This window comes from Osmerus mordax, chromosome 13, assembly GCF_038355195.1.
Source record: "Osmerus mordax isolate fOsmMor3 chromosome 13, fOsmMor3.pri, whole genome shotgun sequence".
NCBI lineage: Eukaryota > Metazoa > Chordata > Actinopteri > Osmeriformes > Osmeridae > Osmerus > Osmerus mordax.
In genome coordinates, this window is record NC_090062.1 from 2,355,614 (window position 1) to 2,370,956 (window position 15,343).

Consider the following 15,343-nt stretch of genomic DNA (forward strand, 5'->3'; position numbering starts at 1 on the left):
TGTGGGGTCCCCTGTGGGCCCCCTGTGTTTACACTGTCGTCTGATCTGGACCGAGCAGCCAGTCTTTACATCTTAAGGTCTATGTCAACACTGAGGATGGGCTATACTGCATTCATAGGTTCAGTGCTCCTCTGTATTGGTCTTCTAGTGAATGCTTGTACTTGTGTGGTGTGTATGTTTGTACTGTAACAAGATCTACCGTACATGAGCTGATGTGCTATATGTGTGCAGTGTTAGCACTGGGAGGTGTCTGGTGTCCTAATGTTGCTACTGTATCGTGCTAAATATAATATGTCAAATTTCACTAGGAGTTCTTAATTTGATGGGAGCTTCCATACCTGGAGGTATTACCAACAGCAAGGTGAGCTCCCCCTTAGTTATGTATTCATCAGAGAGGATGGAGAAGTGCCATAGACACAGCAAATAGAAATAAATCAAAAGACAAAGAGAGAGAGGGGTACCGGTATTATAAAGTCGATCATGCAGGTGAACTGCAGCTGAACTGTTTGCACATGCAGCCTCTTCGACCACGAGAAAAGGGGCTGAAGAGAGCCGTTATTCTTTTCTGAGATACAACTTTTTTTGTGGGGTTTCAACTGGTCAAACATCTCTACCTGTAAAAGAGAGAACATGTTTGTATTAGCTTCACAATAGGCAGCGACGAGAATGAGACATACAATTATGATAGCCTACATAGAGGATTTGGTTGAGCTGATGATCGTCCGGTAACAATGTGGTGATTAAACTAATGAGCTATTGTGTGAGGTGTGCAGTACTCTGATACAGAAGCACTCCAGCCTTCATGTGAAATTCTGCTAGGTTATTAACCTTTCCAGTTAATACTTGAGATTTAGCGCCTGTGTATGAAAGTTAAGTTACTTTGCGCGTTATTTAGTCATTCTAAATATTGTCGCAGAGTAGTAAAAATCTGACTCAGAGAAAATTTAACTACGCATTTTCTTCGTAGTGATTTACATACTTTGCGTTTTCATTTCGACATCACTCGTCAGCGCTTGTGATGCTTGCCAAGAACATAGCCTTCTTGAAAGGGGCTGGTTTGTGGGGGAGAGTCGGATGAATTAGGATTTTCTTTTCTTTTTTCATCTTCAAACTTCTTGACCGGGGTCTCCCTCACTATATAAGGCACTGAGGAGCTGCTGGAAGTCAGTCTGAAGTCACAAAGTTCCTCTAACCTGCAGAACCACCGCCACCGAGCCAAGCAGTCCAGCAGCACTGTCCAAAGGAAAATAATCAATCTGCGCTGAGAAGAAAACTCTTGAAATTCCCCAAATCAACTTTGGATAATTTCCAGATATACTAGCGATTGAGGTAAATATGATGCCTAACTTTTGGTTAAATTATGCAATTTAATTAATACTATATTAAGGGAAAGGTGATGAATAGTGATATCTCCTAAAAATGAGTGCATTGTTGATTTTCAACGCTATCACACACCGCCAAAATATATAGTATGTCAGTAATTTAATATAACGCTAGAACATTTAATTCCATATTTGGGTGGTAAAGATGGATGAACTATTCTCAAGACTCCTTATCATATTAAGATGTATTTGTCTGACTCCTTGAGTGTCAAGGAAAATACAGAGTGAGCACGTGAGGAGATTAAATGAACGCTAGCCAGACTTATTCACCAGCCAGTAAATCTATGTGCTTGTCATGTAATGGGACACAAAATCCTTCTCACCATCCACTTGTGCACTGCTGGCATACATCCCAGTCTGTTCCGCCTCTTTTCTGCTGCCATCAGAAAAATAAGACTCTTTAACAGTGGCATTGCCACATACAAATGTGTACATCCACAGGTAACTGTCTGAACCAAAGCAGTTATGAAGATGGAGTAGCATTTAAGAGCAAAGTCTGTGAGGTGTGGTTGTATTTAATAGTTGTGTTTTGGAACGATGCCTTCTCACATAGCCTTGGGGGCAGTGGAGGACAGTTGTTGCAGAGACACCAGGTCAGGCTGCACCGGGTTCAACGCCTATGAGCCCATGTTTACGTTGGCCAGGCAACCTGAGTGTGTGTGAGAGCCCTCTCTGCACTGTCTGCCACCGGGGTATAAAATTCATGAGAGCGATGAGAAGGGTCTAGAAATAAAGGATGGTGGAGGCTTGGTGTGAGAAGGGCTGCAGGGAGGGGGTGGGGTGGAAGGGCTACCGGCTGGCTTCCAGCAGCCCTGGGCCCATCGCTGGCACAGGAACAGCGTGTTGACATAGACCGGGCGTTAGACCTCATGCCGCCTTTCCAGGCCAGAGAGGATAGAAGGATGCAGTGAGTGCTATGAGTGTAAGACCATGCTCGTCCTCTCCCCATCTCTCTCTTTCCCCGTCTGCTTTTGTTTTTGCCCCCCTCCCACCCCCTCTCTCTCTCTCTCATTTAGTAATTTTAGCAGACGCTTTTATCCAGAGCGCAGACGCTTTTATCCAGACGCTTTTATCTCTATCTCTCTCTCTCCATCTCACCCCATTTCTCTCTCTCCTACAGGGTAATTGGGCAGTATTACTGTTTGTCATAATCTAGCCTTACTGTGACTGGGGCCAATGCATGTCGATCTCAAAGTTGAGCCTTCCTCAGATGATCTTGACCTCGTCTGTCTTGTGATTCTCAATTTCCTCCTCTCTCCCTCTGTGACTGGTCTAATGAGTTGGACAGGGATTCTTCTGCTTAGAGAGTAGGAGTGATGAGGATGGTGAAAGTTCTGATGAGGACAGGCTTGTATTCTCCAGTCAATTCTGGGCTTTGAGCCCAGGGCCATGAACCTGGCTGATTGCTGTCTTTCTAGTGAAATTAAACGTCACTCCAGTATCCAATGCTGTCAGGGAAAATGAATGACTTTAATTAAGCACTGTTCATGTTTACTGATAGGTTAGACGTCCAAAGCACAAATAAAACAACATGTAATTAATAAAGACAAATTCCTAATGCAAGTCAATACCCATGCATTTAGCACTGAGCTCAGAAATCCATAGAAGACTATCATTAGTCATGGCTATGGATCAGAATGGCCATCCCTGGATAATTGCTGGATTCGTATTATGTTAAAATAGGCTTGGAGAGGATTTGGTTGAGCTGATGATCATCCGGTAACAATGTGGTGATGAGCAATTGTCTTCCGTGAGCAGTACTCTGGAATAGAAACACTTCAATTTCCTGTGGAGTTATACTGCTGGGTCACTAACCTTTCCAGTAACTTGTGGTTTGGATTGATGTCACTTCTGTGTCTGAGAGTGATGCATTATCCAGTTTAGGATTGATCACTCTTGAGTGTGTCTGGTGTGTGGCGACCACCATCTCCAGCAGATCATCACAGCAGTCTTTCAAACTGATGTTCTGCTGAGTTCTGGGATGTCACACTGTGTTCGACTATGCCCTGATTCACTCCGTTTGGAATTGCAAATGAGACAGAGGCAATAGCAATTCAGATGTTTGCTACCCAGCATTTGGTGCCAGGGGTTGGTGTGTGTGTGTGTGTGTGTGTGAGCTGTGTTTAAGCATGTGCCTGTCGGCCTGCTCATGTGCTCTGCTCTGTGTCCTACCTTGTTGGCTGGTAGCGAGGCAGCCTCCCAGCGAGGCAGCCTCCCAGCGAGGCAGGCTCCCAGCGAGGACGGAGGGTCACAGAGGCTGTTTTCTCCCCACAGATCAGGTCTGCAGCACGGAGCAGCAGAGCTCGCACAAGGCTTCCCACTGTAGTCCGCCCAGAGCCAGACCCAGAGCCCTCCTCACAGACCCAAGCCAGCGATGACTACTGTTGCCATGGCAAGGCTGCCAGCCCTCTCCCTCAGCCTCTCCCTGGCTGTCCTGCTGCTCTCTGCCATGGACACAGCTGCCCTCTTCCTGCCAGAGTCGGCTGAGCTCAGGCAGTTGCTGAGCCGGTACCAGGATTCAGACCAGAACAGCACCGGCAACACAGTGGGCAGTAGGACCCGGCGGGCAATCCAGTGGTCAGACCGCGACGAGATCCTCCAACTGCACAACAAGCTGAGGGGAGGAGTCTACCCCACTGCCTCCAACATGGAGTACATGGTGAGAGACATTTTACATTTTACATTTACATTTAGTCATTTAGCAGACGCTCTTATCCAGAGCGACTTACAGTAAGTACAGGGACATTCCCCCGAGGCAAGTAGGGTGAAGTGCCTGGCCCAAGGACACAACGTCAGTTGGCACGACCGGGAATCGAACTGGCAACCTTCGGATTACTAGCCCGATTCCCTCACTGCTCAGCCAACTGACTCCACTGCACAGCTTACCATGATAGCCCTTATCTGCTCTTGTCAGCTACCACCAACAGTCTAGCAATCTACAGAGCTCCGAAATCTCCGTCGTACAAGTTTATGCATCAAGGTGTAATTAATGGAACTGCAGACGTGAACTATACCTTGTCATCAAATCTGGTGTTTTAGCGATGAATTGGAATTGCTGGCTCTCCAAAGTCGAATTTGTCATATGAGCCCCAGTGTGAAATAAATGAATGCAGGGTCTGTTGACGTGACCGTGTCAGACACATGGTGCCCTACATCTAGGTGAGTGTTTATGGGCCCCGGGTCAAAGCTCCACCACAATGACAGGGGTGGTGGTTGGACCACTAAGCCTCTCTCTCCCCATGGAAAAGATGAACTCACACCAAAAAGCTGTGCCAGCCGGCTTTCATAGGGGGATAATTGCCCTGATCCTACACTACACGCTGAGAAAGAGAGCGAGAGCGAGAGAAAGACAGGAGAAATGAGCGATGGTGGGTCAGGGGAGGACAGAGGGGGCGAAGGAGGCCGGATTTGCCTGAGGAGGAGTCGTGAATTGCTTAGCGGTAGAAGAGATGTGGGACGGAAGGGAGGGAAAGGGGTTAGGGACGAGCGAGAGGAGGAGAGCTATGGCAAGCCATTGTGTACTGAGAACCATGGATGTTATTGAGAGAGACAATGTTTACAGAATGTGGTGACCGGACAAGTGGGTTCTAATGTACTTTGGATGGCCAGGCATGGGGGATTGTGGTTAATGTAGTACAGATGTAGCTCTGACCGTGTGGTGGTCTGTGTGACTGCAGCGTGGTTAGGAAAGCGGAGGAAGAGGCCCTGTGTCCCTCCCCATCCTCATCCCTGCCAGGCCCCAGGAAAGCTGGCTAGCTCTGGACGCCAGGCCCACGGTTCCAGCCTAGAGTGGGCTGTGGGCTGTGAGCACTATGTGTGTGTATGTGTATGTAGTGGTGACCACCAAGGGGCCTGGAAATGTACTGAGTCGCACTGTAAGGAGCCACACTGTGCGGAATCACTCCTCCCACCCCTCCCCCCTCCTGGTGGTGAGAAGGGGCACAGATGAGGTGTCACCCCCCTGCCCTCCCACCTCTCCACAGGTAGGGAGAAACCCACTCAGGAAATGGGGCTAATTCTGCTGTGATTGCTGGGGATTTGTAGTGGACCAGAGCCAGACTCCCCTCATGTCCTGAGCTCCAGTTATTCTTGTGTCCGGCTCTTTGTCAGCTCTCCTGGATGGAGGAGGAAGAGGGGAGGCCAGTGGCCTGTTATTACACTGAGAAATCCTGAGCTGCATTATATCAGAATCAGAATCAGAAAGGGATTTATTCGCCATGAAAGTTTGCACAGACAAGGAATTTGCTTTGGCAGGAAGGTATATATATTATAGCACAAAGTGTTGGCTTCTGCTGCATTGCTACTGTATCTGTATTGAAATGAATGTGTGTGTGTATGTGTGCAGGTGTGGGATGATGAGCTGGAGCGCTCTGCCACCCACTGGGCTGAAGAGTGCCAGTGGGAACATGGACCTCAGGATCTGCTCATGTCAATCGGACAGAACCTGGCTGTTCACTGGGGCAGGTGAGACAACACACACACACACACACACACATTGTACACTATGCATTGTGTCTGGCTAGGAGAATGCTGTAATTGCATTTTCCTTTAGAGAGGTGCAAAGTTGCAACTTTTGCTATTGAATCTTTGTTTGCATGGCAACCTTTGTATGTGGGTGTGTTCTAGTGTTCTGTGTGTGCTCACGCTGTTGCAGCCTGACAGTAGGGCTCTTTGTGTGTGCCAGTGGACAGTTCTCTCAGCAGGTGTCCTTCCAGGAATCTGCTCTCATTCTCACAGCCCCTCCCCCCCCCCCCTCACCCCACTCTCCCTCCACCCCTCTCCCTCTCTTCTGATGCCAACACCGGCTTTGACCTGTTTTTCTGCCTTCCTCTCCGCTGTCTGACTGTGAGCTCAGCACTTTTCACTACCGTAAAAAGAAATGTTTACAATGAAGGGCCATCATTGATTCGTCAGGCTGTGGAGGCATGTTTAGTTTATGTAATTCTATTCCAGTGGAGCTCCAGCTCTCTAGTACTGGAGCTGAACAAGCTGCAGGTCTGTGTACCGGATCAGAGCCCGACTCAACAGCTCGGGGCGCTGGGGGCCAAAGCACCGTCGAAGGGCCCGTCTCAGATCTCTCCCCTGGATGTCCTGGCATGCAGCTGGAGCTCTCTGTGCTGTTGAAGCAAGGTGTGACTGTGTGCTGCTGTCCTGCAGGTACCGCTCCCCAGCCTACCATGTCCAGGCCTGGTACGACGAGGTGAAGGACTACACGTACCCCTACCCCCACGAATGCAACCCCTGGTGCCCCGAGCGCTGCTCTGGGCCCATGTGCACCCACTACACCCAGGTGAGCCTCACCATCAAAGAGCACCCCCGTGCTGGAGATAGACTGATGAGCCTGAGTTCATGACCTGAGTTCTCTCAATCCCTCCTGTCAGAAAAGCAAGATACTTGAATCCTCCGTGGCCTCTGAGGATCTTTATTGAGCTTAAACTGTCTTTTACGCGTTTCCTTTGAACCAGCATAGTTTATCTCCAAGGGTGATGTCTGTGATGTGTCTGTCTGTCCATGTGGCCCCTCTTTAGACAGGTGGTGGGGGTGCATAGCAGATGTGGCCTTCATAGGTGAGGCTGTCCATTACTCAGGGACTGTTCGATAACAACAGGTGGCGAGCAGAACACTGGCTCACAACACAGGGTGCACAGCGGCTCAGGGTCAGCGTCGGAGACAGAGAGAGACAGACGCAGGGCTTTGGTGCCATTAAACGCATTGACAAGAGTGGAAAGTTCGAGAAAAAAAAGATTTCTGGAGAAAGAGCGAGGGAGTAAGCTGTAAACAGGAAAAGAGGGGTTTGGAGTGAACCAGTGGAGAGAGAGGAAGCGACAGGGGGAAAACAGTAGGACAGGGGAAGATGGAAGGACAGAGAGAGAGAGAGAGAGAGAGAGAGAGAGAGAGAGAGAGAGAGAGAGAGAGAGAGAGAGAGAGAGAGAGAGAGAGAGTTGGCCTCCTCTCCCCATAGACTTTACTCAGAATCTTGGATGGGTTTGTGAAAACAGGCTAACCCTTCCCACTGTGTTGACAGTAAAGGCAGGTCAGTAGGATCTGGAGGCCATTCCCAGACACTCCAATCAGTGCTGTGCTTGACCTGGATTCCTTTGATCCAGAATGCAGGGAACAATGCCAAATACGGGCACCCTCTCCTCGTTTTTGTCTTTCATTTCCTGGGAATGCTCGTTGATGTGGGAAGATGGTCCTGACCACTGCTGATAAGCTAGGCTAGCTCCTCGGTTAGCTATCACAGTCTGTCTCCAGGGTTGACAGGTATCCCCAACACCAGCTGGATCTCTCACCCCTTCTGTGGCTGCTTCTGAGTCTATGCTGAGTAACTGACTAAGTCTGAACGGCTCCTTGCCTCTGCTTGGCCCAGGAACGGGATGCACATTCCTGAAAGTGAGGGAGGGAGGGGTGAGTCAGTGAGAAAGCTACAGAGGAGAAAAGGGGAGTTGGATTTTTGAAACACACTGTAAAGTAACAGGAAGTTAGCACTGTAATCCCATGTGTAGAATGACCGCCAGACAGGTTTTCAATTCGTGCTATAGCTTGACATTCAACGAGCCGTACTATTGACAGAGGAAGTCGTCCTACCAAGAGTTCACTTTGTTCGATCCAAATGACCGTGATCATTTATTTATCCTGCTGAAGGGGACCCGGAGAATGATCACAGAGTGTCACAGGAAACAAACTGTGGTCACACTCCAGGTGCGTCTCCTTCCTCTGACTGGGTCTGAATGAAAGAGCGGTCTCTTCTCCTGGCTCCTCCAGCCCCTATGGCCCCCGCGGCCCCATCAATCTGGCCCTGCATGGGAGCCACTTCCTGTGGCCACACTGACAGATCTATGAGGGGGAGAGGTGTACAGAGAGAAAGAAGGGGAAACAGAATGGTGGGAGTTCTCAGGTCTACTGTAACATAGTGCTTCCTATCCGGGGGCCTCTGTCTTTGAGCCTCTCTCTTAGACTTGCCCCTTGCTAAACCTCAGGTCGAAATACTCTGTGTGCATGACATTCTTACATATAGTTACATAATACCTCCATAAAGCACCCGCCAGTGTGAACAGCCTGGCATGGGGACGTGCGGTGACTCCAGTGTTGTCGTTGTCTGCAGCTGGTCTGGGCCACCACGAGCAGGGTGGGCTGTGCCGTGCACCTGTGTCCAAGGATGAACGTGTGGGGAGAAATCTGGGAGAACGCTCTCTACCTGGTCTGCAACTACTCCCCCAAGTAAGACCAACACTCTCCTCTCACATCCCTCCAGTCGTCCACCTCTCTGGTCTCTGGCGGCCTGTTTACAGTCTCCTTCCTGTCCGCCACATGCCGTGGGCTGTGTGTGGACCTAACACTAAACCCCAGTCAGCTCACACGGGACAATATGAATTTTTCGGTGTAATGTTCCTGTAAACGTGTTTTCCTAAGAGGGCGCAGTATGTATGACACATTGAGGCCATGAAAAATTCCATTCCCCGCGTTAGAATAGAATAATAATGAAGGAGAAGGAAAGTCAAACAGGACCAGAGGAGTCTCGTGTTCCAGACAGCCCTAATGATTTAATTGCTAGCGGAACAGCGGGTAGTATTTTCATTAGTTTGTTGGACAGTTTTAAGACCGAGTGTGTGCGCAGGATTGTGTGTGTGTGTAGGTGGGTGATAATGTGAAGAGGGCGTACGGATAATTGCGAAGCTCTGTGCCCAGCCATGCTTGAGTGCTGATTCATTTGCTGAGTCAACCTAAACACCGGTTTCTATCTCCAGGGGCAACTGGATTGGGGAGGCTCCCTACCAACATGGTCGCCCGTGTTCCCAGTGCCCCCCCAGTTATGGGGGAGGATGCAGGGATAATCTCTGCTACAAGGGTGAGCAAACACTCCTTGGGTGTTCATTGTGATGTACCTGTTGAGGAAGTAGCAAAGTTATAAAGTTGTTAGACATTTCCAGCTGGTTTCTGACCCGCTGCTTCTCTGTGTGCTTCAGGAGACTCTCAGCGCTCGGAGACCGAGGACATGAATGAGGTGGAGAAGGCCCAGGTGCCCATTCCCCCTCGGACCACCACAGTCAAACCCAAACCCAAACCCAGGCCTGCTGCTCCCAAAAAGCCCTCATCTCCCAAAGTGTCTCCCAACCCTAGATCGTCCTCTCCCAAGCCCTCCACCCCTAAACCCTCTGGCAGCACCTTCCTGGGTAAGTGACACGTGAATCTCGGAAGAAACTGTTGAATGAATCTACTCCTGGATTCGCGGCATGATTTCAAAGATTTGTGCGGTTTTATTTTGCAGCTCAGAACATCAAGTGTGAGACTAGAATGCGTGACAAGTGCAAAGGAGCAACCTGTAACAGGTCTGTGTTTGGTTCGCTCTCACTATTAGTATGTTTGGTTCTCAGCCCATGCCTAACCCTCCTCATCTCTCTACAGGTTCAACTGTCCTGCCAACTGTCTGAACAAGAAAGGCAAAGTGTGGGGGACACTTTTCTACGACGTGGTAAATATTCATACAATAGAACACAGCCTTTCTCTACACACCATCTTCATACTGTATGCAATGGACTCTGCTCTAGGTATTGATATTGTGTGTACTTTCGATGTTTCAGCAATCCAGTATTTGTCGCGCTGCAATGCACTATGGCATCATTGATAACAGCGGAGGTCTGGTCGACACCACCAGGAAAGACAAGCTTCCATTCTTCGTCAAGGCCACAAAGAACGGCATCGAATCTTTTAGGTAGATATTTCTGCTGTGATTCTTTCTTCATCTGCACAGATATTCATGCTTAGGTCTACAGAAGTATTGCAGTCTATGAGGCAACACTGATGCAATATTAGTGCAACAACGGGATTTCTTGCCTGACTGACTGACATATTTCTCTACAGTAAATACAAGCCTGGCAATGCGTTTGTGGTGGCCAAAGTGGAAAGTAAGTCAAACAGTGTTTGTGTAGATGAAGTGGAGCAAGGACTTTTTTTATGACACTGTGCTTAATGTCTGGTGCAGATGGTGATGATGTGCTCCTCCCCTATCTCTCTCTCTCTCTCTCTCTCTCTCTCTCTCTCTCTCTCTCTCTCTCTTCCCCCAGGACAGTCTGTGGACTGCTATGCCACCGTGGCAGAGATCTGCCCATTCAAGAGGCCCTCTTCCAGCTGCCCCAGGTGCCCAGCTCGCACCCACTATGATCACTCACTGAGCAGAAGGAAATAACTGCTTGATGACACGCCTTGTACATAAGCCCTGTATCGTCATCATCTATGGGAGTGAATTCAATCTTTTTAACAGAGCAGGCAGTTTATTGGCACCAGCCAACTACTACAAAGACACTCATGACATGATATTTCTATAGCAGACGTTTTTGACATGATATTTCTGTAGCAGACATTATTGACATGCTATTTCTGTAGCAGACATGATTGCATGGTCCTCCACACCTGTATTTTTGATACTAATTCATACTCTTAATGTTCCTCAGAGTTCTCTGTCCGGCCAACTGTAAGAGTGAACCTTCCTACTGGGCGCCTGTGATTGGCAACAACATCTACACAGATGTAAGTGCTGTACCTGTTCCCTCTCCTCACTGAGGACTGCATGTCCTGCTCAGACCTCAACGTGACCATGTTCGCTAGCCATGAACACTGAGGGTCTCCGAGGTCAAGCGGTTCATGTCCTCTGGGCCTGCTTAGCTCCTACAGACAGACAAGACCTTAGTGTGCCAGTGTGCTCCCTGGAGATGCTCCTCTGAAGCTGTGAGCTGATTTATGCTGGGCAGCACATGAGTGTGGTCTAGTCCCCTGGAGCACTTAAGAGACCATGATGTCTCTGTGGCGGGAGAACCCAGAAAGCGGCCTCCCATCAGCAGTGTGAACATTCTGCGAATGGGAACCATGGTGAGCCCAGGCCCGTAATGTGTCTCCCAGTGTCGGGCCTGACCACACACAGCTGCTTGGCCTTGGCTGGCTCAGAAATGGCCCAGGGATGTGCCTGAGGCCCGGGCCTAGTCGTGGAGGAGAGAGCCTTTTGAACTAGCAAGGCGGAATGAGACAGGGCACGCCAGGAACCCTCAGGTTACCTGTGTGAACAGCAGCCACTGTTTGACCCACTGTTACAACTGTCACTGCATCTTAGTCCATTTCAAAACTTTGAAAACATTTTCAACTTGAGATGGAAGTGAGGTTTGACACAATTATTCAGTTGTTACAGAGTTGGACTTGTTACAGCACATTACAGTATGTTGGCGCTTTTTTTCTTGGTTGAGCTTTTGACATGTTGGACATGTTTCTGGAGGAAACTCTTTTTCGATTTTCAGGGTCCGAGTGTGATTCTAGCTTGAACACTCACAGCATCAGCACCGGCCAGCAACTACAGCTGACAGTAGAAGGAGTACAGGAGTAAAGTATAGTACACTTACAGTGTGGTGCTGCTGGACTGACTGCAGGAGTTGGCTGAAGGCCAGCAGGCAGATATATGCAGCCTGGCCAGACTCAGCTGCAGAGCTGTTTGTCAAGTGAGCAGTGGAGGAGTTTGGCCTATGTTAGGAATGACCAAAGAACTGAATGAACCCTCCAGGCGGGTGATAAGGGCCCAGGGCTGACACACGCAGGAGCCAGGCCTGGTGGTTCAGACTGGAGTTCGACCCTCACATAGTGTGTGTCACTTGGCACTGCGCCCAACCCAAGGATTGCTGTTAGCGATAGTGTAGGTTGGGATCGGAATGGGAATAGCTCTTGAGGAATAGAAGTTAACCCTCTTCACTCCCCCTGTCCATCAGAACTCCAGTATCTGCAAAGCTGCCATCCACGCAGGCGTGATCAAGGCTGGCGGAGGTCATGTGGACGTTCTACCTCTGGAAAAGAAGAAAAGCTACGTGGGAGTCCTGAAGAACGGCATTCAGTCTGAAAGGTATGCCCTGTCCTACACCATATAGTACCCCCTCAGCAGTCCTCTCCTCGGCCCCCCTCCCCTGTCAGTCTGTGGCCCGGGCCAGTTGTGCACAGCTCAGGCACGGAAGCCCTTACGGCCAAGTCCATGTTTGGCACGTAGGGCTGCAAGAGTAATGGTGTGGTTTTGCATGCGGACGGGCCACACATGGACTCTTTGCTTACTTTACCCAGACATTTCAGTGGAGTGTGCGAGGGGCTGCAAAGCCAAAATCAGCTGAGCCTAAGTACTGTGAAATCTGATGCTAGAATCAAGAGGCCTTCACGGCAGGAGCCTCCTAGCCTTGATGTGATCCAGTACAGGGAGGTCTGTATTGACAAGCCATGGGGAGCAGGGCAGACCGTGTGGGACAGACTGACACTCGCCTTATTTCTTACTGCCATCTGAGATGACAGAGACTTGAGCAAGTAGGGGGGGGGGGAGGGGGGGAGCGGGGGGGAGCGGGGGGGAGGGGCGGCAGTAGGAAGTTTGGACAGGTTTCTATTAGGAGGAAGTAATCACAGCCTATCCAGTTACCCCAGGGAATGGGTGGAGAAGCTGTTGAAGGCTGAGTCAGTAGTTCCCTATGTAGATAATGACCCCCTGTCGGATGCCAATGGGACTGGCCTCATCCTGACATTAGTTAGCATGGCAGGCCTTCAAGGCCTCTCCACTAATGAAGTAGGAAGAAAAGTCATCAGGCCAGGCACAATAGCCCTATATAGTGGTTGTTGGAAAGGTCAGGCGCTGGAGCCATGGGTAACAATGAGCCAGTGTTTAAGTCATGTTTCCACCTACGTACATGTCCCGTGGTACCCTGCTTCGGAAAGGTGCTAGTGAGCTTTAGTATGGGCAACTGGTGCCTATGCAGGACAACTTGAACTGGAGTTACACGCTAACACACAAATAGATCAGATTTGAACCCAACATCCTGGATTTAGTAGCAGTGTTCTGTAGTTGTATGAATGAACCCTGACATGTCCTTCTCTCTTGCCCCCCCCCCCCCTGCAGTAAGACCAACACTGAGGGTGGATCATTCCGGGTCTTTGCTGTTAGGGAGTGAGTTGCTGTTTATCAAGGGCCTCCCACCCACTCTTCCAGCGACAAACAAGGCTTTGGGGTCTGCTCTGCTCTCAAGAGACAGGAAAGGCCGGCAGGTTTGATGCCACGGCAACACATCTGTCTGTCTTCTAGCCCCGCCCTAGGTGGAAGCAGATATTCTTCTTGAACTAACAGACCCGTCTCCCTCTCTGCTAATAAATAGTAACCAAATGCTACAAGGCAGTGGCTAAAATCACATTGGACCGTTGTGTCTCTTCTCCCTTTCAACTTCAGATGTGGATATTACTCTTCTAAGATGCACATGGAGTTAATGAAATGTGCTGTGCAATATCAAGACACATAAAACAGCTGGTGCTGAATTATAAGTGTCTTGACAGTTGCAGCTTGATTTAAAATCAAATACGTATATCATATTTTATAGAAATAAAATTGTTATATTGAATGTTTCTATTTTAAAAGCAAATCATTGGTCTCCATACACAGGAATGTATATTGACACTGTATTTAATCCTTCTGTACAGAGTTTAGGTTGATGTTTTAATGTGATGGTTTTTTACTTTTTGGTTTTGTTTATGTTATATTTGGTAGCCCGCCTATTCTGTAATTTTTCTTCTTTTACTAAAATACTTTTGCTTTAGGCTCTGATACTTGAGTTAGTTTGTGGATGGCAGGCTTTCTTCTTGAAGTAGACAGACAGACAGACAGACAGGTAGACAGACGGAAGCACAGACGGGCAGCTTAGGAAGGGAGGGAAACAGGGGAGGAGGGAGGGCAAACCTCCAAGGAAAAGAAGTGTTTCCTGAAGAAAGCTGGTAGTGCCTCCAGTGTCAATAATGTGCAGCCGATCTGGTGAAGGAGGAAAAACAACAAATCTTCTGTCCACTGTGACCTCAAGAGGCAATGGGTGCACGTTTGGGCTTGGCCTTTGAAAGGATCTATCCAGAATATTCACATTTCATTCATGTTCTTTTTTGAGAAAAGGAGAACGTCTCTCCCTGTATTTATTGTATCTTTTTTCGACCCCACTCTTCTAGTAACGTTGTACTTGGTTTCATATTTTCTGTAGATTTAAGCGGTCCCCGCCCAAGACAGGTGAATGTGTAAATGTCCATTGTAGGTATAGGGTAGTAGGGTCATTTGTTGTGTGGGAGAAGTCTGAGTGTGTGAGCCTATGGTTCTCATCAACAGCTTAGATCAAGTTACCATTCATGCACTTAGGAATGATTTGTAAAATACTCTGTGCCCACAGTGCACAGTTCCTTTTCAGATACTCACACACACAGACGTAATAAAAAAGCACTTATCTTGGAGGCACGCATGGGCGTATTTCAGCTGGAGAAGTCTGGAGATGTCCTTCTGACTGTTGAAATTCAGTTTTGGACTTGATTGTCATGTGAGTGAAGTGGAAACCATGTAAATGTGCAGACTTTGTTGGTGTGTTGATGGGAGACTCGGTGTGGATAGAAAGATACATGGAAAGAAGCAAAGCCACCATTATGAATCCCCATCATCCTCTCTGCTTTTCATGCTTAAACCCTCTCTGATTGGTTATGCTACCTCAGTTCTATCGCCTTGGTAGGTAAATAATAAATGGGGAACCTTATTGTACAGCTGTGGGAATTGTTTGTAAATACAATGATCTGTGTTTTCTTCCTGTATAAAAAAGTATAATTTGTTTTTATGGTTTTATACATGCATTCGATGGGTTTTGTACTTTTTGCACAATTTGGAAATAAAGTGAATGAAATATTGAATCAACCTTGTTTTTCATGCAGTGCAGTCAGTTATAAAATACACCTTTTCTCAGATCACACGATCTGTCAGGTCTAACAGGGCCATGAAAGACTTCAATCACCACAACCATGAGGGAAATGGAGAGCCAGGCCACACACGATTGGTCCATATTGTCTTTGGAAGAACATCACAGACCACAAGTAAGATGTGAATAAGGTTCAGACATGATGCAGGAATGAGGTGGAACAAGGAACTACTACACTCTTTT

General features: G+C 48.4%; 1 protein-coding gene across 2 annotated transcripts; it reads left to right on the forward strand.

Annotated features, from left to right (window-relative positions):
* The first annotated feature begins 1,188 nt into the window (after nt 1–1,188).
* On the forward strand, nt 1,189–15,089 carry crispld2 (cysteine-rich secretory protein LCCL domain containing 2). Of its 2 annotated transcripts, XM_067249447.1 has the most exons (15): nt 1,189–1,329; nt 3,657–4,041; nt 5,728–5,846; nt 6,540–6,672; nt 8,488–8,603; nt 9,131–9,231; nt 9,350–9,556; nt 9,652–9,712; nt 9,789–9,855; nt 9,965–10,095; nt 10,245–10,288; nt 10,448–10,520; nt 10,835–10,910; nt 12,131–12,261; nt 13,291–15,089. In XM_067249447.1, the coding sequence occupies exons 2-15, from the start codon at nt 3,757–3,759 to the stop codon at nt 13,340–13,342; spliced, it is 1,596 nt and encodes a 531-aa protein (XP_067105548.1). In that variant the 5' UTR covers nt 1,189–1,329; nt 3,657–3,756; the 3' UTR covers nt 13,343–15,089. The 2 variants fall into 2 exon arrangements, 1 of the variants encoding a protein (XP_067105548.1); XR_010878176.1 differs by lacking the exons at nt 10,245–10,288; nt 13,291–15,089.
* Nucleotides 15,090–15,343: the final 254 nt, after the last annotated feature.

Excerpts from the sequence above, each read along its gene's own strand:
- crispld2 (XM_067249447.1), top strand. The coding sequence starts at position 3,757 with ATGACTACTGTTGCCATGGCAAGGCTGCCAGCCCTCTCCCTCAGCCTC. Across the intron at positions 9,856-9,964 it reads GGACACTTTTCTACGACGTG|CAATCCAGTATTTGTCGCGC; the intron begins GTAAATATTCAT and ends TCGATGTTTCAG. Across the intron at positions 10,521-10,834 it reads CCCTCTTCCAGCTGCCCCAG|AGTTCTCTGTCCGGCCAACT; the intron begins GTGCCCAGCTCG and ends AATGTTCCTCAG.